This window comes from Fusarium falciforme, chromosome 5 (assembly GCF_026873545.1).
Source record: "Fusarium falciforme chromosome 5, complete sequence".
NCBI lineage: Eukaryota > Fungi > Ascomycota > Sordariomycetes > Hypocreales > Nectriaceae > Fusarium > Fusarium falciforme.
This window is the reverse complement of record NC_070548.1, coordinates 2742629-2763099: the sequence shown is the minus strand read 5'-3', so window position 1 is coordinate 2763099 and position 20471 is coordinate 2742629. Positions and strand designations below refer to the sequence as shown.

At 55.2% G+C, this 20471-nt stretch overlaps 7 protein-coding genes and 1 pseudogene across 8 annotated transcripts, besides 1 other annotated feature; 4 read left to right on the top strand and 4 right to left on the bottom strand.

Annotated features, from left to right (window-relative positions):
• Positions 1 to 361: 361 nt before the first annotated feature.
• NCS54_00706800 (Hypothetical protein) lies at positions 362 to 3436 on the top strand (the record flags this gene model as incomplete). Its single annotated transcript, XM_053152504.1, has 1 exon — positions 362 to 3436. One exon carries the CDS (start codon positions 362 to 364, stop codon positions 3434 to 3436), a length of 3075 nt encoding a protein of 1024 aa, XP_053008479.1.
• Positions 3437 to 4022: 586 nt separating this feature from the next.
• NCS54_00706700 (U1 small nuclear ribonucleoprotein C) lies at positions 4023 to 4926 on the bottom strand (the record flags this gene model as incomplete). Its single annotated transcript, XM_053152503.1, has 6 exons — positions 4023 to 4315; positions 4369 to 4434; positions 4499 to 4642; positions 4697 to 4798; positions 4851 to 4856; positions 4917 to 4926. 6 exons carry the CDS (start codon positions 4924 to 4926, stop codon positions 4023 to 4025), a joined length of 621 nt encoding a protein of 206 aa, XP_053008478.1.
• A 380-nt stretch (positions 4927 to 5306) lies between these two features.
• On the top strand, positions 5307 to 6100 carry NCS54_00706600 (Hypothetical protein; the record flags this gene model as incomplete). Its single annotated transcript, XM_053152502.1, has 3 exons — positions 5307 to 5516; positions 5573 to 5696; positions 5778 to 6100. The coding sequence occupies 3 exons, from the start codon at positions 5307 to 5309 to the stop codon at positions 6098 to 6100; spliced, it is 657 nt and encodes a 218-aa protein (XP_053008477.1).
• A 517-nt stretch (positions 6101 to 6617) lies between these two features.
• Positions 6618 to 8234, top strand: NCS54_00706500 (Tryptophan--tRNA ligase; the record flags this gene model as incomplete). Its single annotated transcript, XM_053152501.1, has 4 exons — positions 6618 to 6796; positions 6887 to 7384; positions 7435 to 7759; positions 7812 to 8234. Exons 1-4 carry the CDS (start codon positions 6675 to 6677, stop codon positions 8232 to 8234), a joined length of 1368 nt encoding a protein of 455 aa, XP_053008476.1. The 5' UTR covers positions 6618 to 6674.
• Positions 8235 to 8638: 404 nt separating this feature from the next.
• On the top strand, positions 8639 to 9314 carry NCS54_00706400 (Succinate dehydrogenase assembly factor 2, mitochondrial; the record flags this gene model as incomplete). Its single annotated transcript, XM_053152500.1, has 2 exons — positions 8639 to 8858; positions 8914 to 9314. 2 exons carry the CDS (start codon positions 8639 to 8641, stop codon positions 9312 to 9314), a joined length of 621 nt encoding a protein of 206 aa, XP_053008475.1.
• Positions 9315 to 9864: 550 nt separating this feature from the next.
• Positions 9865 to 11824, bottom strand: NCS54_00706300 (annotated as a pseudogene). The gene is made up of 4 exons: positions 11452 to 11824; positions 10576 to 11394; positions 10353 to 10521; positions 9865 to 10300 (listed from the first exon to the last, which is right to left on the bottom strand).
• Positions 9865 to 11824: a sequence feature.
• A 1007-nt stretch (positions 11825 to 12831) lies between these two features.
• NCS54_00706200 (BZIP domain-containing protein) lies at positions 12832 to 14782 on the bottom strand (the record flags this gene model as incomplete). Its single annotated transcript, XM_053152499.1, has 3 exons — positions 12832 to 13144; positions 13203 to 14403; positions 14701 to 14782. 3 exons carry the CDS (start codon positions 14780 to 14782, stop codon positions 12832 to 12834), a joined length of 1596 nt encoding a protein of 531 aa, XP_053008474.1.
• Positions 14783 to 19050: 4268 nt separating this feature from the next.
• Positions 19051 to 20120, bottom strand: NCS54_00706100 (GST C-terminal domain-containing protein; the record flags this gene model as incomplete). The annotated part of the gene is made up of 2 exons (XM_053152498.1): positions 19051 to 19950; positions 20019 to 20120. 2 exons carry the CDS (start codon positions 20118 to 20120, stop codon positions 19051 to 19053), a joined length of 1002 nt encoding a protein of 333 aa, XP_053008473.1.
• Between the last annotated feature and the right edge of the window lie 351 nt (positions 20121 to 20471).

The window sequence follows — 20471 nt, the reverse complement described above, 5'->3', positions numbered from 1 at the left end:
CTCCAATCCCAGCGCCAACCTCGCCCTCGGGCACTATGCGTATCCTACCATCGCGCTCGATCCTCGACGCTACTTCCTGAACCACGTTACGAGTGCTCAACGGGTCGGGTTCACGCCGTGGCCGTGCCCACCTGCTACCTTGGCTGATTTTTAATCGAAAACCATCTGCTTCCGCTGCAGAAGCGCATCGCCTTCTTGCTTGCATGTCTCGGATTGCTGTTCAACCTGTCGCTTCTGTTGTGTGCCGCAACCTTTCCTAACCCTGTTCTTCGACCCATCGCTGCAAGCATGCGAACACCAACTCGCCTCAACATTGTCGTCGCGAAGCTCAAGTTTTAAAAAGCCGCCACTACCCCGAGTCATGCTCTCAGCTGCACATTCTATTTCCTCGCCGGTCATAATGGCAGCTCCCGCCGATTATTCTCCCGAGCCGCCCTTCGAGGCCAGTCTCTCTGGCCAAAGGCAGTTCAAAAAGCACAAGGTTCTGCCTCGTCCACGTCACGAGAGAACGCCTGAAATCCCAATTCAAATCGCGAAAGCTACTCCGCCTAAACGTGACCTGCTCATTGAAACCTCGCGTTCTGGAAACGGCGCTCAACCGTCCAGCCCTCGAACCCTCAAACATCAATCGCGAAGGATTGGGAGTGGACCAGATCTCCCCCCGACTCCTCCGAGGCACTCGCGCAAGTCTTCGGATAACTCGTCCGGGAAGGCGAGTAGTCCATCCGCGACCGACGAAGCATTGCAGACACCTCAGCAGTCGCAACCACGACCACCCACTACACCACCTAATCAGAAGAGTCCGCCTACCCCGGATGTAACACCGCCTCACCATACCAGCCGCCCCAAACTGCTACGCCCCGACGTCACTGAGCGCCCTGGTTCGAGTACCACAACTGTTGGCTCACAATCTGGCTCCTTCACAACCGCCCGGGAAGAGCTTTCGGTGGATGAGGATGAAGACAGGTCTGCCAATACGAAGGCTTCGCGCTCGACTGTGCGCCAAGTGTCTGATACCGGCGCCTACATTCCGCAGCCTGAGGCACTGGGCCTGGCATTAGCCAACTTGCCCCCTCGCTCGGAAGGGAGCAGTACGTCTAGATCAGGGGTGGATTGGGGCCATAATGACAGCGACTGGGGCTCTGTGAGCGAGGTCGAGCAGGAATGGGACCACAACCTGCAGAGATTGGTAACCGTCAAGAAGCGACCTCAGCCTCTCGAAATACCAACTTCGAATCCGTACGGAATTAGGGTTGTTGAGCCCAACATGATAACACCGACCCAAGCAGCCAAGGCAGTTCGGAATCTGTCGTTGCATCAAAGGACTGACAGCGTTCCCTCTGCGAAACGACTTTCAGCTCGTGATGCAGCACCATCGGCTCCCTCGAGCACAGTCACCGCTAGCTCCGACCCGCGCAGGGCATCGGCCATCTCGACGAAATCTACCGTCTCGACGGTTGTAGAGGCCTACCTCTTGGACGCTACACCGAAGAGGCAGAGGACCTTGCGCCATGTTCGAAAGCAGACTATCTTGAGGGACCCTCTCGATGACTCGCCAAGCTCAACCGCCCATTCTCTCAAGTCGGACAAATCACAGAAGGAGCAACGCGTTCGCAGCCGCCCGGATACCTCAAAGCATGAGAGCCAGGCTTCAAGCACGACGCTCAATTCTGTCTCGAGCGGTAGGGCTAGACGGGAGGTCTGGAAATCTGGTGGTATTCCTGTGGTGGTGGTTCCAGATCGCCTGTCGTCACACAAGCCCAAGTCCAGCAAAGAACCTTCCTTGAGATCTCGTTCGAGCCGTACTGCAAGTATCAGCCCGGCACCCAATGACAGATCGACGATCAACGACGAAGCAACTCTCGTGTCTCGCGAGTCTCGGGGTCGTAGAAGTTCTGTGCCCGATGATTCGGACCAGAGGACTGTTGATTATCCTCCCATCGTCCCGGCTCGCTCGTCTTCCCTCTCGGCGCCTACTAGTCGCAATGGCTCACGGGCCAGCTCCTTGACTGCCGAAAGCATCAAGCTTCATAACGCCCTGCAGGAGTCTCTGATGAAGAAGAAGGAGGAAGGCAAGATGCCTGACATCAAATTTTCGGCAGATGTGCTGGCCCCGCGGACTCTTTCTAATGCTTCCGAGAAGGATTGGGCTCATCGTCGCCTGAGTTCCGAGCGTCACGACGATTTCCTGTTCGCCAAGGGATATGGGCCACAAAACACGCCATTCTCGCTGGCTTCTGTTGATACAAATGGGACGAACCCAGTGGTTTCGGAAGCTCTAGCAGTGCAGATGTACCCTCATCAGAACTCGTCCTTGTTGATGGTTGACCATTCGACGAGGCCATCCGAATCACTTGACGAGGATCAGAGGGAAGATGCTGAGTTGGAAGTGCCACTGCCGACCGACTCCTCAGAGGAAACTCCTGTTACACCCCCTCAGACAAAATTCTCATTCAACGACATCGACTCACCGCTCCGAAACCCACGGGCGCCTCCTGAGCCGCCCAGTCACCCACCGGCCATCAATTTCATTCCCGCAACTCCATCAGGCAGCACACCGGCCCATGAAAAGATGGTGCAGATGGGCAACTACTTTGAGGCTCTCGGAGAGAAGCCTCCTCGACGTCCTTCGGTGGTGCGCCGGGCTTTCAGCCGTCACCGTCGTCACTCGGTCGATTTCGGCCCTTCAACTTCGAAAGCCCAGAGCTTCTTGACCCGGAGATTGTCTCTCTCACGCACTCGACACGGCAAGGGGATGCCAGACATGGAACGTGAACCAGCGTATCCAAGCCCGGACGATAGTCCAGCGGAAGAGAACAAGTTGCACCCGTTCTGGCGCCCACAATGGTCCAGCGAGGATTCGGATGACTGGGACGGCTATGATGACGACGGCGTCCGTTTCTCCAACGACCCAGTGGAACAAGTCTACCGATATCCTCCTGTGGACAACCGACCATCAAAGGGACTCGAGAGAAGCTTCAGCGCGAGAATGAAGCGCACATTTGCTGTCCTCCCTCGCGAAGACTCTTACTACACCAGCTACGACTGGCCCACTACCGAGCGTCGTACCATTGGCCGAACTCCAAGTGGAAATCTTCGAGTTATGCGACATCGTGCCAGCCTGGATTCTCTGCGACGCAATTACAATGACGAAGAGCGACCTTATAGCGCGTTGGACGGAGACGTCAAGAGGCCGTTCTGGCGATCGAACAGTCTCCATCGACGAGCCAACAAGGAAAGACGTCGGCTTTCCCTCGGTAGCAGACTCGAGGAGATCCATAACCTTCGGCGGAAGCTCAGTGAAAGGAGACGCGAGAAACGGTCTCGAGAGCTCCGTCAAAAGATTAGTGGACCGAAGGAGGTTCGAGATGGAGTAGGAGACGTGATCCGGTCGAGCACTGCGCGCGATCACTACCAAACACACACACCGGCTTGAATTGCCACTAGCCATGGCCCTGGACTGGCCCTGGCACCTCATCCCATCACGCCACGCACGCAGACCCGGCATTCGGGTCTGCATATGATCAAGATAAAAGGTTCATGATTGAGATGACTTACGCTTTATGAATGATTCTGGGTTACGGAAACGATATTGCTCACGATTTGCTGTTACAAGTTTGATGATGGAATGGATTATATGTGGGCGAAGGAATAGCGGGAGATGTTTTACGTTGCTCTTCTCCGCGGGTATGCATGTCCGTGTAAAATATATATACCAAGGACGAGTTGTTGTTACTTGATGGATACGGCAGATGTAGTAAAAGGATGTTTCATGGTTGTCTTCTTGGGCAAACGATTGATTCAACGGATGTTTTTGGTGTTGTGGTTACAACGTAGGCTTGAGTTCACAAGAGGCTGGCCTCTGTCCTAAACATGGGCTCAAATTATCTATTTTTCCGTGTCAAAGGTCACTACCTCGAGTTGATCAGTTTGTCCCGATCTTGTCCTTGAACGCCTAATTCGCCAATAACGATATGGTTGCAATCAGCCGGAATCCCATCTCCCGCTATCGTAGTCGACACTCATCGCTTCTCGTGACTTGGAGCAGGGGCTCCGGGGGGAGCAAATCCAGGTGGACCGCCTGGGGGAAACGCTTGGCCGGGCGGAGGCATGCCGGGCAGTCCGGGGAAAGGCGGAGGAGCAGCGCCCGATGCGCCGGGAGCTCCTGGAGCACCGGGGGCACCAGGGGGAGGGAAAGGGAAGCCGCCCGGAGGAGGAGGGAAAGGAAGGCCATTTGGTGGCACAGGAGGCATGCCATTAGGTCCAGGAGGGAATGGAGGCATAGGAGGCATGCCGCGGCCACCTCCAGGGGGTGCTGTAGAATGTTAATGGAGTGATCAACTACAATAACGCGACAAGGGTACTTACGAGGCATTCCTTGAGGAAACTGGCCTGGAGGCGCCCCAGGCATTCCTGGGAAGGGTGGCGGGATACCTATAGCCGGTTAGCGCGCCTTGCTCTTTCAACCTCGGGGGCACGATATATCTCGTTGACTTACCACCGGGGAAGCCAAATGGGGGCGGGGGGAAGCCCTGGCCGGGCTGGTTCTGAGGAAGCATGGGATTCGCGTGGGCCTGGCCCTCGGCGGCGTAGGAGGAGGTGATGGAGTCGATAACGGACTGAGCCTTCTCGTGGCCGATTTCTAGTAGAGGGGTCAGTCTGGCGAGCTGAGATGGGGATATCGGACATGACTTACGCTGGTAGTAGTCTACCACGTTTCGCAAGTGGTTTCGGCCGCTGTTGTGAGCCTTGCGCACGCTCATGGAGTCGTGCGTGAGGTAGACATCGCAATAGTCGCCTGGGAACAAATGTCAGTTGGTGAGGTGGCGCGCGGATCGTGGAGGACTTACAGAAGACTATGGCAAATGTTAGCGAAATGCGCGACTATGGAAGTCATCAATGGGGCCTTGACTTACACTTGGGCATCGTGACGGCAATGCGCGATGACGCTATTCGAATTGGATAATTTGGTGATGGTGTTTTGGACTGCGACCCTCGGGCGCGAAAAGCCCCCAAAGTCAACGAGGCTGGCCCCACACGTGATGGCGGCGACAAGGCCAGCGCCAAGGCTCTACGTGATTGGCCCAAGATTTTAGGGGCTGCTGTTAGCAGCTGGAGGTGGGTGGGCCCCAGCGCGACCGGGACACCTTTCAGTTTAAGCCCCTTGTCTTGACCTGTAGGAGAACATCGTATCTACGTACGTAGCTTCTCCTTCTCCATCCCCGACGACTCGATCATAACCGACAGAGGCGAGAGAGAGAAAGCCACCCCTACCAGGCATTCTTTCTTCACCTAGTACCACGACCATGGCCCTCCAACGCTCGCTGCTGCAGTATCTCTGCAGCGTCCTGCTGCTCGTCGGCGCTGCCAGCGCTCTCAAGTTCGACCTGATCGCAACCGCCGAGGGCTCTAAGAAGGAGCGATGCATCCGCAACTTTGTCGGCAAGGACACACTTGTGGTGGTGACGGCGACCGTTGATGGATTCAAGGGCGATGGCATGATGGTGAACCTCTATGTATGTTGCTTGCGCCGTCTTCGAGAAAGGGAAGGATGTCTAATGGACCTTGACAGATTCGCGATGCCGTTGGCAACGAGTACGGTCGCCCTAAGGACGTTGTTGGCGAGTCGAGGACTGTCTTTACCTCGCACGCCGACGCTGCCTTTGACGTTTGCTTCGAGAATGTCTTTACTGGCTGTAAGTGACGACTCCTGAGTGCTGCCAGAAGCACCATCACATGCTGCTTCTTGTCATTGAATCGACTAACACCTCCTATAGCCAAGCGAATCAACAACCCTACCCGCCACATCGAGCTCGATATTGACATTGGTGCCGACGCCAAGGACTGGTCCGCCATTCAGGCCACCGAGAAGCTCAAGCCCCTCGAGGCCGAGCTCCGCCGCATCGAGGAGATCACGACCGAGCTCGTCAACGAGATGGAGTACCTCCGCGCCCGAGAGCAGAAGCTGCGAGACACCAACGAGAGCACCAACAACCGAGTCAAGTGGTTCGGCGTCGCCACCACCTGGCTGCTCATCGGCCTCTGGGCGTGGCAGATCATGTACCTCCGCGCCTACTTCCGATCAAAGCATCTGATCTAGAAACTAGACTAGACTGCTGTTTTTTGAGAAATGCGTGCGCGACCCTGTCTTCGGAGGAACCACACTGCTCCCTGTCGGAGAGGATAGACGGCCTCGTGCTGCTTGTGTGTAATTGTGTAGGTGGTTTGAGTTTCCGGGCATGCTGGCGTTTTAATCCGTGGCATGTACATGGTCGGGAAGGGAAAACAAGGCTCGGCCTGTCCGAGCTGAGGCTTGATTGACGAGCTGAGTGTAACAAAAGTCATGACAGAGCAATAATTTATGTCCATATACATGATTTCACTTTTGCCCCAGAGCAGAGATGAAAGGAGGCACGCGATCTCTTGGCTACCAGATGAAAGTGTGGCGTGTGCTCCTTGCTCAATTGGAAAGTGGCTGAGACAGGTCAAGTGTGGCTGGGAGCCCTGCTTAGCTAACTCAAACAACCAATTCAATTGGCGCGCTGGCCACCAGCTGTGACTCAAGGAGGGAAGGTGCTGTGCCCCTCCACACCCAGGAACGACCCCGCGATACTTGGTCTGTTCAAAGAAAGATTGACTCGAGTCCAGCAGAAGCAAAGAAAAAGACAGAAAGAATGGCTGACGAGAACCCCCCCAAGACGGTCGTTCAAGACCAGGACATCAACCCCTGGTCTGTCGAGGGTGCGCAGGGTGAGAATGGTGAAGTCGCTGCCATCAACTACGACGCCATCTGCAAGTGAGTTCAGCCCAAAAATCGTACCAGACTTGAACTCGAACTTTTTTTTCTTTTTCTTTTTCGTCTCCTTTATATCTGACAACTAATCAGGAAATGGAACACTTCAATCATCAACCAGGAGCTCCTCGAGCGGTTCGAGAGAGTGACGGGCAGGAAGCCGCACCGCTGGCTCCGACGCGGCCTCTTCTTCAGCCATCGCGACTTTGACAAGATCCTCACAAAGTACGAGCACGGCGAGCCCTTCTTCCTGTATACGGGCCGCGGACCCAGCACCGGCAGCCTCCACCTGGGCCACACGATCCCCCTCGAGTTCACAAGATGGCTGCAGGAGGTCTTTGACGTGCCCCTGGTCTTCATGTTGACGGACGACGAGAAGGCCCTGTTCAAGGACAGCCTGACGTTTGAGGAGACGCTGGCGTACGGCATGGAGAATGCGCGCGACATTATCGCTCTGGGTTTCGATGTCAAGAAGACGTTTGTGTACAGCGACCTCAAGTACTTGAGCCACCACTTCCTCATGAACGCCTGGGAGTTTTCCAAGCTGGTCACCTTTAACCAGGTCCGAGGAGCCTTTGGCTTTAACGAGAGGTAGGCAGGCTATACCCAGTGATATCTTGCGGACTACTGACTTTTCAAAGCACCAACATTGGCAAGATCTTCTTCCCCTCGGTGCAGTGCGTGGCTGCCTTTGCAACCTCGTACCCTGAGATCTGGACCGACGACCCCTCTCCCGTCCGAACAAAGCAGCTCGGCAAGATCCAGTGCCTCATCCCCATGGGAATCGACCAGGACCCTTACTTCCGCCTCCTCCGGGATAACTCGCACCGCATGAAGAACCCTTCGCCAAAGCCTGCCCTGATCCACTCCAAGTTCCTCACGGCGCTACAGGGTGCGGGTGGCAAGATGTCTTCGTCTAACCCCAACTCGGCTATTTTCATGACGGATACTGCTAAGCAGATCAAGGTGCGTTTGATAATCTCATCGACCAATTGCATAAGGCTTACATTCCGTGTAGAACAAGATCAACCGCTATGCCTTCAGCGGTGGCCGTGAGACTCTTGAGGAGCACCGCGAGAAGGGAGGAAACCCCGATGTCGATGTGGCGTACATCTACCTCACCTACTTTGAGGAGGACGACGAGAAGCTCGAGAAGATCTACAACGACTACAAGAGCGGCGCCCTCCTGACAGGCGAGCTGAAGAAGCTGGCGATCGAGGCCCTGCAGCCTTACGTGGCGCAGTTCCAGGAGCGGAGAAAGGAGGTGACGGACGAGGTGCTGGATGCCTTTATGAAGCCGCGGAAACTGCAGTGGGCCGGAAACCCGAACCCCAAGCCCAAGGAGGACAAGAAGGAGGAGAAGAAGAAGGGCAAGGCTGAGAAGAAGGCCGAGGACAAGACTGTCGAGCTGCCCGACAGAACGGCTGAGCCTTCAGCTTAGATGTTAGACTTGGGGAGTGGTCTGAGATGATATACCCTCTCCATGAGTACAAAAGAAGAAGAAAAGATCGTTACGAATAAATGGAGTCATGTCTGTAACTATTACAGTTCCTCATGAAGTACTTGGTGTAAACTCATGATGCATCCCAAGATCTGCCGGGTCCGTCGGTTGATACCCCGGACCCACCCGCTCCGGGTTCTGGCTCTGACTTACCAATCTCGGGCGTGCAATTCTTCGGCCTCGGCTCTGGGCCCGAATATTCGACGTCAACGATTCAAAAGAAACAGAAAACCCACTCCGTGTCTCTCCGCCCATCGACTTGCCTCTTACCACCTTCAATTGCGCGCGTTTACAATCGCACAAGGTCTCTCTCTCTCTTTCTTTGAATTCTTGTCGTTGTTGCCATGGCGTCCCTCGTCTCGCGCACCATGCGACCGGCCGTCGCCGCTGCGGGTCGCCGCTTCGTCCTTATGCGTCCCCTCTCGATGACGGCCGCTCGACGGGCGGACGATGCTAGCCAGGCCTCTGAGCTTGGAGTTGGAGAATTGCAGGGCGCAAAGTTCAGGATTGAGCCTCTGCGGAGAGTAGGCGAGGACGACGCCACCAAGCGAGCCCGTCTCGTCTGTATGTTCCTCTTTCTCTTGGGTTAAGGATCATGAAAGCTGATAAGAGTATAAAGACCAGTCTCGCAAGCGCGGAACCCTCGAGTCCGACCTCCTCCTCTCGACATTCGCATCCAAGCACCTCCCCACACTCCCCTCCAAGCTACTCGACCAATACGACCTCCTCCTCGACGAGAACGACTGGGACATTTACTACTGGGCCACGCAAAAGGAGGAGCTCTCCTCGACGAACCCATCCTCCGAGGACGCCAAGCCGGCGAGCGACGAGGTCACACGCCACCCTCCCACGGGTGAGTGGGCGCAGACGGTCGGCAACTTCAAGCCCGCCTACAGACCCGTCCCCGCGCGGTGGAAGGACAGCGAGATTCTCGCCATGCTGAGGGATCACGTTCGGAACCGGAGTGTTGATGGTGGTGAGGGTGGTGGCATGGGTTTTATGCCTCCCCTGGACGCCTGAGGTAAAGGAAAAGAAGCATTACGGGAAGATAGAGAGGTTGAAGACTACTATTATGTACAAGTTTAAACTATCATGTATAACTCGAAGCCTAGAACCAAGTCAAGATTTGACAAAGCAAGAACGCATACGAGATACTAGAATAAAAGTAAACAAAAAGACGCGAATGTGGAATCTGATTTTCGTTGGTTCGCTGAACATCTAAAGTCACGGTCTGTGCCCGCGTATTGTGAGGTCGCAAATATAAAAACCTCTCCTCCTTCTCCCAGGGAGGCTTGAAAAAAACTCCATGCGATGCCCAACTCCCAGGTTCAACCCAGAGTGAAAGAAAACAAGCAAAAAAACCACCGCCATGTCCGTCCCGAGGCCATAGGTATCTAGCTTATCTTATCCGTACACGCCAAGTTCCGTAGAACAAAGGTGAGGAGGGTAAAAGAAAAGGCGCATCATCTCATATCGTCATTAATATCATACGCTGAAGAATAGAGGGGGAAAAAGGGAACCGTCAAACGTCGAAGCCTTCATTGCTCAGGTTAGAGAGATTTCCCCCTTTTCATCCACCCCCTTCAGGTAGGATGTTGCCTAGGCTTCTCAGAACCTCCATCATAGGCATATCCCTAGTCCCCGCGCTGGCCTTTTCCCTCTCTTCCCGTTGGCGTAGACGCAGTGCGCTGATGCTGAGGACCTTGTCCGCCTCCCTTCCTGCGACCAGGACCCGCTGCTCGAGCTTATGGACGTTATCGGCGAGCTGGTCGACCTGGAATTCAAGTGACGACTGAATAGTTCGTAACCGTGACTCGGTCTGTGATCGGATAACGTTGAATGATGCTGTTTCGTCTGCTAATAGGCCCCTGATCTTGCCTTCTTCTGGATCTAAAAGGTCAAAGTCTGGGAGGACGATTGGGCCGGTTTCTTCTTCAGAGAAAAGAGGTGGTTGTTCAGGCGGTGGTTTTCTTATTGCTTGCCAGGCCTTCTTTTCTTCTTGTAATCTGGTCATGGTTAGAACATGGGACTTTGGTTTGCAGCTTCCTTTCCACATACCTCTTAATGTTGATCTCTAGCTGAGCCAATTTCTCGTCCAGCTCAATGTTTTTGGGATTGGGTTTCAGGACCACAGGAGCCTTTGGCACGTCTTCATCTCTGCTGAACCAGTCCGAGAACTCTGATCGGGATGTGAAATCTTTGAGGAGCTGGTCCTGAATTGCACGGGCTGTTGAAAGTCAGCAATCTTCATCTTGAAAAAACACACAGCAATGTCACTCACCGCCTAGAATAGCATTCGAGTTTGGCGTTCCGTGAGGAGGTTTCGGTGCCAGAGAGCGTTCGCCACACCAAGTCAACAGCTGCTTCATCCGCCGAGGTTCTGTCAAGCCTTCTGCCTCGATATGCTTGTAGAAATCCGCCGTGTTGACTTCCCGGTGCGGAATCGCCGTCTGACCGCTCTCGATCAGTGAGCTGGCCCTCCGCCCTCGCATACCCAGACTGCTCCGCCTGTTGGAGTTGCCCCCCTTCTTTCGCATCTCCTTATTCCTGTTGATGACGGGCGTGTCGCTCATCGGGAGGGCGATTTTGGCTGACTCAACAGGCGCTGCATGGCGAGGTTCGGGGGACTTGTCCCAGTCTGGAGGCGGGCGGCGAGGCGATTTCGGGCGGCGAGCGTGCTTCTGAGATGCGCCATTTGTCTGAGGATGAGGTTCCCTGGCCTGCGGAGGCTCTTCCTCAAGCTTCTCCCCCGATACCCGCGCGCTCCTCCTGGTCTGCCTCTTAGGAACCTTGAGCGGTGGCTCTTCGACAGACGCGTCCACACTCAGTTTTCGTCTCGTAGATTTCCTGGTCGCAGGCTTGACTGCCGTGGTGGTTTCCTTCAGTACCTTCTCCTTGGGTGCCGTCTCCTTCACACTCGTCTCCTCCTCGACAATCGTCCCGTTGGTGGTCGAGGCCTTGGTGGCGGCGCGTTGTTTTGCTGTGGTGCGGCCCCTCCCCGCCTTCTTGACCGGCTCGGGCTCCTCTGCCTTCTCCGTCTTGACCCTCTTGGACTTGCGGACAAACTGAAAGTCATCGTCGCGTTCGTAGTCGGCCACTGCTGTAAAAAGGTCAGCGCGCGTTGCACCCCGCGCGTCGTCGTCATCCATCCACCTACCAGCGAGGCGCTTGCTCGTTCGTCGTTGGGGCTGATTGCTCATGCTAATAAGTTGAAGCGGCGGCCGAGTCGTCACCAGGGTCGTCATGAGTGGCGCATTCGGGACCGTCTGCGCTGCGAGGTCACCGTCGGGTGGTGCTGGCGAGGCCGTCACGGCAAGGCAAGGTAGTTCAAGACTGTTTAGTGCCGGGTGGAGAGTCTGTGCCGGCCGAATCGGTCGCGCAGGCTGAACAGGCGCGTCGCGTCGTGATGCACGTGCCGGTCGAGGTGATAAACTCTGTAAAACGTGCAGAAAATGCTCTTGGGTGCAATTTGCGATGTCTCGGTCGGGCTGCGGCTTCGTTGATGCGTGTTTCCGGCTCGCGACGTTGACGTTGGTGGTGATAGATGAGGCGCATCGTCTTGTTTACATGAGGGATCATTTACCCAGTCAGATTCTGCGCTAAGCCTATCTAGGGCTGCCAGCTACCGCCCCACCTCTGTGCCGACCCAGAGGAGGTAGGTACCCAATTCCTCTTCACCGACCGCCACCTTTTTTAATTGATGGGATGCTCATGTCAACATCCTTGTCTATCTCCACGACCTAGGTATGCAGAAACAGTTCAAAAAGCACGTCAGCCCAGACCTAAGTCAATACGTAGTCACAGCTGTAAAAGCTACAAAAGACTGGTCTTACAAGTCAACTGGCAGCTTTGTCATCTTACAGCTGTTTACAGCTTCACTACCAAGACAACTCACATCACATCACGAGTTGGCACCTTAGTTGAACTATCAATAATACTTGTTATCTTTCATATCGCAGCTATCATTCATCGAACCTAGTAGCTTTTGTTACCTAGCGCTACTTGCAAAAATGCCGAGTCCAAACACCAAGTGTGGTCGTCCACCAAGACCCAATTTCCTCATAACGCCCCCCAGGCAAAGTCCGCCTGGCCAAACACCTTTTTGATGTGCTCGTTCCGTGTGCCTTGCCAGAATACTTACAGGTTAAAAGAGTTGCGAGGGCCCAGGTCTCTCCGCCAGTCACCTAGGCGCATGCAAGACCACTGGTACCCCCTTACAAGAAGATTGTGAACTCGTCTCCAACACTTTGTTCACTAACCGAGCACAAACCAGACACCGGTCCCCATCTGGTTGTTCCCGCTCGTCAAATGTTGTACAGTCCAAAGAGGTGAAACGAAGATGTGAGCCAGCATGCTCTCGGAACGGCAACCCCTCCAGCCCTCTGTATAATGTGTATGTTAAACCATTACCCCTGTCTGTGTGCGCGAGGTACCCACGTCCTTCCTGATCCAGTCAAATAAGGGTCGTATCGTCGAGTCCGGCGTAGACTCCAGTTGATTCGGCTCAGCTTCATGGTCCGAAATCCCCGTCGCATCTCTATGAGAAGCGACGCTGCACACCCTGGCCGGCCATCACCTGTTGGTTCGGGATGGGCGCTGCCATGCCGTACGGGTTCATCTGCTGAGGGAACGGCTCCATGTGCGCTATGTAGCTACCTGAAAGCCCCTGTTGCTGAGTGACTGGACAGTCTTTGTGGGCAAGAAGCAGCGTCTTCAGGTTGACAACTTCATCTCGAAGCTGGTTGATCTGCGCCGTCAAAGCATCATTCTCTGTGCTGAACATCTCAACCTTGGTCTGCAGATTGGCCAGCCATTGCTTTTTCCTTTGGCGACACTTGAGGGCAGCAACGCTATTCCAAAGGTTAGTAATCAATCTCCAACTGCCATTAGGGGGATAGAGGTGCATACCGGTTACGCTCGAGAAAGTTCTTTCGCTTCTCTTCGTCTGTCATCTTGGACTTGGAGCCACCCTCCTCGTGCTTCATGTTGGCTTCATCATCAGAGTAGTCCATGTTGCCATTCGCAGCAGCGTTGTTGGTCTTGGTCTTTTTGTTGGCGGGCGGCCTGGCTGGAGCCTCATCCGCCTTTCGTCGGCCATTAGTGGGAGGCGGGTTCCTCTTGCCCTTGCCTCGCGTGTTGGGTCTAGCCTGCTCGCTTTCATCTGACGCGATGCTACCCTCACTAACACCACGACCAGACCCGACAGAGCCACCATTGACGCTCGACATCTGTGGGGACGTGTTCATATTCTGTGGTGCGACAGGCGCGGGATGGGCGTGGACAGGAGCGCCCGAGGTGGGAGCGAATTGGTTCGCGTTCTGAGCACCGTTCCTACCGTGGGCCAGCATAAACAGACCATTCGCCGCGTCGTTATCGTGCGGGTCAAAGGGGCCCGACGCGGGTTTCGCCTCAGGCTTGACAGTGGGAGCACCGTTGGGCATATCTTGGGGTTGCGAGGTGACAGAAGGAGGTTGCTGTGGTGGAGGCGGGGGCTGGGGTTGGTTCTGTGATCGTGGTGGAGGACCGTTGGTTTGCTCACGCTTGGCAGCGGCGCTTATAGCAGTTCGATGAAAATCGATTGTGCTGGGCGTAGCTCCGCCACTGGCGAGCTGCGCAAAAAGGGCCTGAGAGTTAGGGCTGGGGGCAGGGAACATAGAACCGCTCCCGCCAGGCGTCAGGCCAGTCCTCAGAGAGGACTCGTTGGGGGTAGGGAAGCCGCCTCGGAGGTGATGAGTATCGCCGAAATAATCACTGGCCGGGCCAGAAAGCATCGCTGGACTCAGAGGTCCAGTCCGCAACGATCCTCCTCCCCAATTAAACGGTGTTGCGTTGCTTCCGGGCAGGAGAGAGGATGGTGACGTCAATGCAGCGACAGAGGGGAGTTTGGTTCCACCTGGAGTCTCAGGAGCGCCCCCGAAGGACTGCTCGAATGGATTGGGCTCCAGACTGAGGGATCCGCCGACTTGGGCAGCGAAGTAGTCGGGAGTGTTGTTGCTTTGTTGTTGACCGGGTCGAGGAGGAGGCGCAAGTGGTTTGGCTGGTTCGGCATTGGACGCAGCCTCTGCTTTCACGGGAGGATCGGTTGCCTTCGCGTCGGTCGAGGGATCTACTGCGACGGCAAGAGTGAGCAAGGGGTACAGACAACTACCAAGAGGAACGATGGTGTCGATGATGACTAGGGACGAGGGAGGAAGGAGCGAGGCAATGACGGAGGTGGACGGAGGTGGACGGAGGTGGACGGAGGTGGACGAAGGTGAAGATGGTGAGGGAGGTCGGGGAGCGATGACGATGATACGTCATTCGAGTAGTTGGCAGTGAGGTAAAAGCATGGAATGCCACTGCTCTGACTGCTGCGAATGCGACACAAAGGACAAGTAACAATGGGTACGGGATGTCAAGGACTTACCTGGTCGCGGGGGAGAGTTGTTGGATTGCTTTGGGGACTTCGACTCGCCTCCAGCAGAGGCATCAGTTGTTGAAGTCCCCATGACGATGATGTATTATATCTGGGGCAGGCGGCAAGGTTGATCGAGCTTGACGAGTAGGGTGGGTGGTAGGAGAAGAGGATGGAGGAAGACGAAAAAGTCAAATGAGGTCAGAGGCGACGGGTAGGTAGAAAAGCAGCGCGACAGCCGGTCTACGACCGCAAAGATACTATAGGGCAAGGTAGTCCAGGAGCTGGACTGGGGAAGAGTTGCAGTTGTCGTGGACAGTCAAAAGCGCACGTACAGCGCACCGCATAAGCCTCTTGGAGCTTCTCGATTGTTTAAGCCGGTTGGGACGAGTTGTTGAGTCCAGGGCGGCGCTTGCTGAAAAGGCAAATATCTGGTCGAAGATGGATATATGCGTACTCGACACTCGGCGTCAAAGTCGTCCAGGGAGGAGATGTGGGAGTGTGCAATGCGTAGGTAGATAGGTAGGCGAGGCGAGGCGCGCGCGCACGTCTGGGCGTGCAACGGGTGGGAAAGAATATTAGGGACGGGCAAAAAAAGAGTAGATACGGGGAAAATAGATGTTCAACTGCGACAGCGTTTCTGCAGTGGAGTTGCGGCTCGTGCCTGGCGAGGAGCGTCCCGTCTCGAACGAAGAACGACAAAGCGGGCGGCGTTGTTTGCGGGATTGCGTCGATGGACGAGGATTGTGAAAGGATCAGGTTGGGAAAAGACGTCAGAGATGACGTTTGTGGGCAGCGAGGAAAAAAAATGGAAGAGCCTGAGAGGGCGACGCGCTAGGGCGGCTGACAAAACCCACTGGCCACTGGATGGAGTGTACTGTGCGTACTGTGCTGCAGGTTGAGTCGTCCGATTCTTTCCCCTCTGCGAATGTCGGGGGAGCCAATCAGCGCCGGCCGTTGCAAGGAGGGGAGCCCGGACGGGGACAGAAGTGCCAGAGGAAATAGGGACGATCGCCATGTCCTGGAAAGACCCCACGCATCGGTGATTACATTGCGATTCTAATTATGGCATGTATCTGGTCTTGAGAGATATTTCTCACATAGTGTTTGATTTATATCCGTCTTCTGAATTAATTGCCACCAGCAATCGTGCCGAATTTGATACTGGCTCAAACAAAGCAAGCACCTTGCTATCTACAAGTCGGAATACCTGGCAATGCACGATATTGACACTGTGCGGGTACACGAGCCACTAGCACTTTGCTTGCTCCACACCCCAATTCAAGCAATTGCAGAGCCAGTGTCCAGCAGGATGCAAGAGAAAAGCGGGACTCGACAGCCGGAGCAACACCGTCATTCCCACCCCCTCGGCCCAATTGGCCTGGCGCACGTCGCGATGACGCAGGAGTCCAAGGAAGGCCATGCCTTGTCAAAATCATGGATGATTGTTCACGACAGCCAGCAATCATCACCACCACCATCAGCGACAACGACAGCAGCAAGGACCGTTTTCAGGGAACTATTGTTTCAGGACCTTTCAGAACGAGCTCGAGCGCGGTTGACTGCATCGAAACCCTTCGTGTCCCGCGTTCCAATTTGCAGCAATTTTCTAAAAGCTCGTGACCTCGTCTCGAATCCTTCCTTCCGTCCCTTGCTTGCCCGTCCGTGGTTTCGGCTCTGGAAGGCGAGATGGATCAAATGTCACGTTTCCTCTCTCCACACAAACTCACATCACCACATCTCGTTCTGACCTCTTTGTCTGCCTCAACCACTTGACGATTCTTAATAATCGGGCGACCCTTCAATGCCTCCTTTCCTTTCACGGTCCCCGCCGGCACCCACCGAGTTGAGGCGCTGTCGAAAGATCGACGTTGCTGCAACACCCCCCTGAACTCTACCACACACACACTCACGCACGCCCGCACAAACAAACAACCTCACGCATTCATTCACAACCCAGCAGATTTAGAAGCTCTTGATTGCTGCAAGCCCCTTTCTCCGACACGACCTCTTGACCGACTTGTTAACCCCATGTCTCCTCTTCCGGTCCGGGGGACCGCCGAGATGCGGTACAGGAGACAGGAGTTCAGTACTTGCACCAAGTAAAATGACCACTTTGCTAGTGGCCAGCTTGACAGCAAAACTTCGAATCCTTCCCCGTCTCCTTCTCTGCGGTGCTCGGTCTTGACTGGTCCAAGTCTTTGCAGGTTACAAATCGAGGCGGCGCGCTAACTCATCCCCCCTGGACCATATCGGATCCTCGACAGCGTCACCCCAATCTGGCCATTTCCCGCCTGGGTCACGGACAAAGATCGCGTGTACGCGCGCGTTTGAGAGGGAGTCGAGTCGCCTCGCCTCATAGCGGCGACAGACACCAGCTCCGTTTTGCAACCTCTACAAGAAGAAGGGGATCAGAGCGTGAGCAGCAACTAATCTCGGATGGTGTCCCATCTCACCCTGAAGATTTCGGGGAGATTTCACAGATGGCTCCGGAACTGGTGGGAGGGGGGACTTGATCCCACCCGGCCAAAGAGAGGCCAGAAACGAAACGAAACGCGAGGACTTGCAAATGTCGTTGAGCGCACACAGTGTCTCGTTTGAGGCCAGGACGTGCTTGGGTCCAGCACTGTGCTGATACCTGCAGGTGTTCAAGCGCAATATGACTGGCCCATGACGTCAGCTCAGAAACACGGACATGCTGGAGACGGACGAGACGGACGAGACATCTCTCGCTCCCTGTCTCCTCTCTCCTCGTCCATTGTCACAAGCTTTCGGCTGTCTGAGGAATGTCCCACCCGTTACGGTCCAGTTTTGTCCGGCGTCCATCCCAGAACCAGGTTGGCCGGCTTGCATCTCCGTTCAAGCCGTGCCCCTTGGCTCGCATTTCTAAGCGTCCACTTCCAAGCTTTTCTTTCCCCCAAGCGTTCCGTCCGCAGCCGCGACATGAACTAACTAACTGATGGCGTGAACACGAACTCTCAGGGGGGCAAGGCATGGGGAGATGGTGCTGCTTACACGCCTCAGTTACGGTTTTTCGAGGCTCAACAAACACACAGACATTGTCCCGCATTGGCAATCTAGAGGCTCATGGTTCTGTCCTGCCCATGCCCCACACGAACGTGAGAGAAGACCCGCCTCCCTTGGGCTATGACGCATGGTTCTATCGCCAAAAAATCATGGCGACATGTCTCATTAAGCCTCGAATCTCGCGTTTGGCGATGGCAGCTGACACGGCCGAGGGGAATAAGGCGTATGTATGTGCGAGTGTCGTCGAGCATTGCTTGAAAGCCGTGTGTCCATTTGATAAGCCTTTAAACCTAGAGCAGAGCCGCTTCCAGTGTCTCTGAACTCTAATTGAGACCATGACGTGATGTCGACTCGGCCGAGCTACGGATGGCGTTTCACGTTCAACTGCATATCAACACAAGTTGTTGACACCTACAACATTCAACACTGGACTGGACGTCTACTGTACGCCTGGCGACCGGGCAAAAGAGGCCGGATTCAGAACACGGAGCTGGTTCCTAGGCGCTTGTGTCCAAGGAATCGTACCCGCCCTGAGAGCCTGTATCACAGCCGGATCGGATACTAGAGGATGATCGAGATCCCGACGGCACATGATCGAGATTCGATATGCGACTCCGTCTCGGATGGGACACTTGGTCAAGTTGTTTCCGGCTGATGCCAAGTATTGAACGGTCCCTTTCCTTGTGTGTGTCTGAAGTGCTTGGTGGTATTGCACGTCCCCATGTAGTAATCCTGCTGTGTTTCTGACGTATCGCTTTTCCACGAATAGCATTCAACGGCCAAACAGGATCAGGGCGTCCACCTTCCCCTCTCTCTCCCCTGGGAGGCTTTGGTACCTGTTGCAGATCCGGCCGAGACCCGCGACCGTGGGGCTGGTCGCGATGCGTTGTTGGTGTTGCACATTTGCGATACGGCCACCCTAGACCATGGCAGTAAAAGACCAGATGTCTCTGAATGCTCTGCATCGTGTCAGTTGACGAGACTTCTGCACAAAGTAGCATGGAGTACTATCGCGTTCGGAGCTACACGTCTGGGAAAGGCGTCTATGAGTCAATAAGCAAGTTTGGCTATGTGTTGGGTGCTTGTTTGCTTGTAAGTGAGGGGATTCCCAACCAAGTTGAAAAGCCGCGTTCGCCGACAAAGGGGAACAAGACGCAAATATATGATTCATGAACTCGCTGCCAACACAATACATAGACTCTAATTCACCCAACAGAGCTAGGATATGAATCACAAAAAGGCCCGCGGCTTAACAACCATGTCGATCCCTAGAACTCAAGTTCGCGACTCAACAAGACGGCAGCAATTCTCCATCCCCGCTAGCAAACGCCCTCTTCACAACCTGGCCTCCCTGACCCTCTCTACCCTGAACCTGTGCCTCGGCGCATGAACTCTCACCAAGCCCTCAACACCTCGGGTCTCGTACACGACCTCGTCGGCGTCAATACTCGTGAGCGTCCCCTCGTCACGGCCCGAAGACCCCGTGTCAGTCGGCCAGACCATCACCGCCACGCCCTTTCGTAGGCCCTGCGCGAGAACGACCGCGTCACCAGCCTCAACATCCTTCTCGGGCTCGCAGGACGACCCGGCCCGAATTTCGCTGGCTGCCTCCTCGCCGGAGAGAGTCACGGGGGCGCCCACTCGCTTCTTGGCCGCCGACACGGCGCCTTGGAACCGTCGGATCCAGGCATATACACGCGGGTACACTGAGGGGGAGAATCTGTCCTCAGGCAGAGCGCCTGGGAGACCTGTTATCCAGTGGAACGGCCAGATGGCCTCAATGTCGGCCAGGCTCGGCTTCTCGGTCCCCAAGATCCAGTCGCGCCCGTCGGCGAGAAGAGTCGTCTCCAGGAACCCGATGGCGCGGGCCACCTCGACGAGCGCCTCTGGCTTCTTCGCATCCATGCCACTGGCGTTGAGCTCGGAGCCGAGAAAGTCGCCCCTGTCGCGGTAGTACGCTGGGTCCTTGAGGAGAGGTAGGTCTTGCGGGAGGAGTTGTAGAGCTGTGGCTAGGATGCCCGTGTCGTTGGTGAAGCTCGACAGTAGACGCTCAACAGCGACTTGGTCAGGGCTCGTGGCGCCGAGGCGAGGCAGCTCAGGAAACATAGCCTCGAGCTTGCGCATCTGTAGCCGCGTGTCGAGATAGACATCGCGACCGACGGCGAGGATCGGGATACGACGGTATGAGATGCCCAGACGGGAGACGTCCGGTCGGGGCATCAAAGGAGGTTGAATCTATCTCACTGTCAGTACCAATAAGTACCTAGCCAAGGTATGTGGTATAAGCTCAAACTCCAACTTACACATTGGCTGTACGGTATGCCACGTAGGGCCAAATACCATATCAGCCGTCTGGCATATGGTGAGTACGAGTAGTGGTAGACAATGACACAAGGGTTGGCCATTGTGATTGATGCCACCTTTTCAATACCAGTCGCACACAGATCTTGGTGTTTCAACAGCCTCGACCTAGACGCCCAGACCCAAAATGAGATGGTCTAGACTCATGATCCAGCTCTCAATCACATCGAGCCTCGGACCCTCGGTTGATGATGCGGGGTGCGGGTCGTCGGGACGATCTTGTTCATGGCCGCCAAGGACCAATCGCGTGTTACTCTTGACTACGTTAGTTCACTTTGCACTAGACTACGATCTATACAGCAGCCCTGTCACGACAACTACCAGTCCTCATTGAATTGAGATTTGATTGCACTCAGTTACTATTCTGGCCACCTACTTTTTGTCTCCCATCGTCA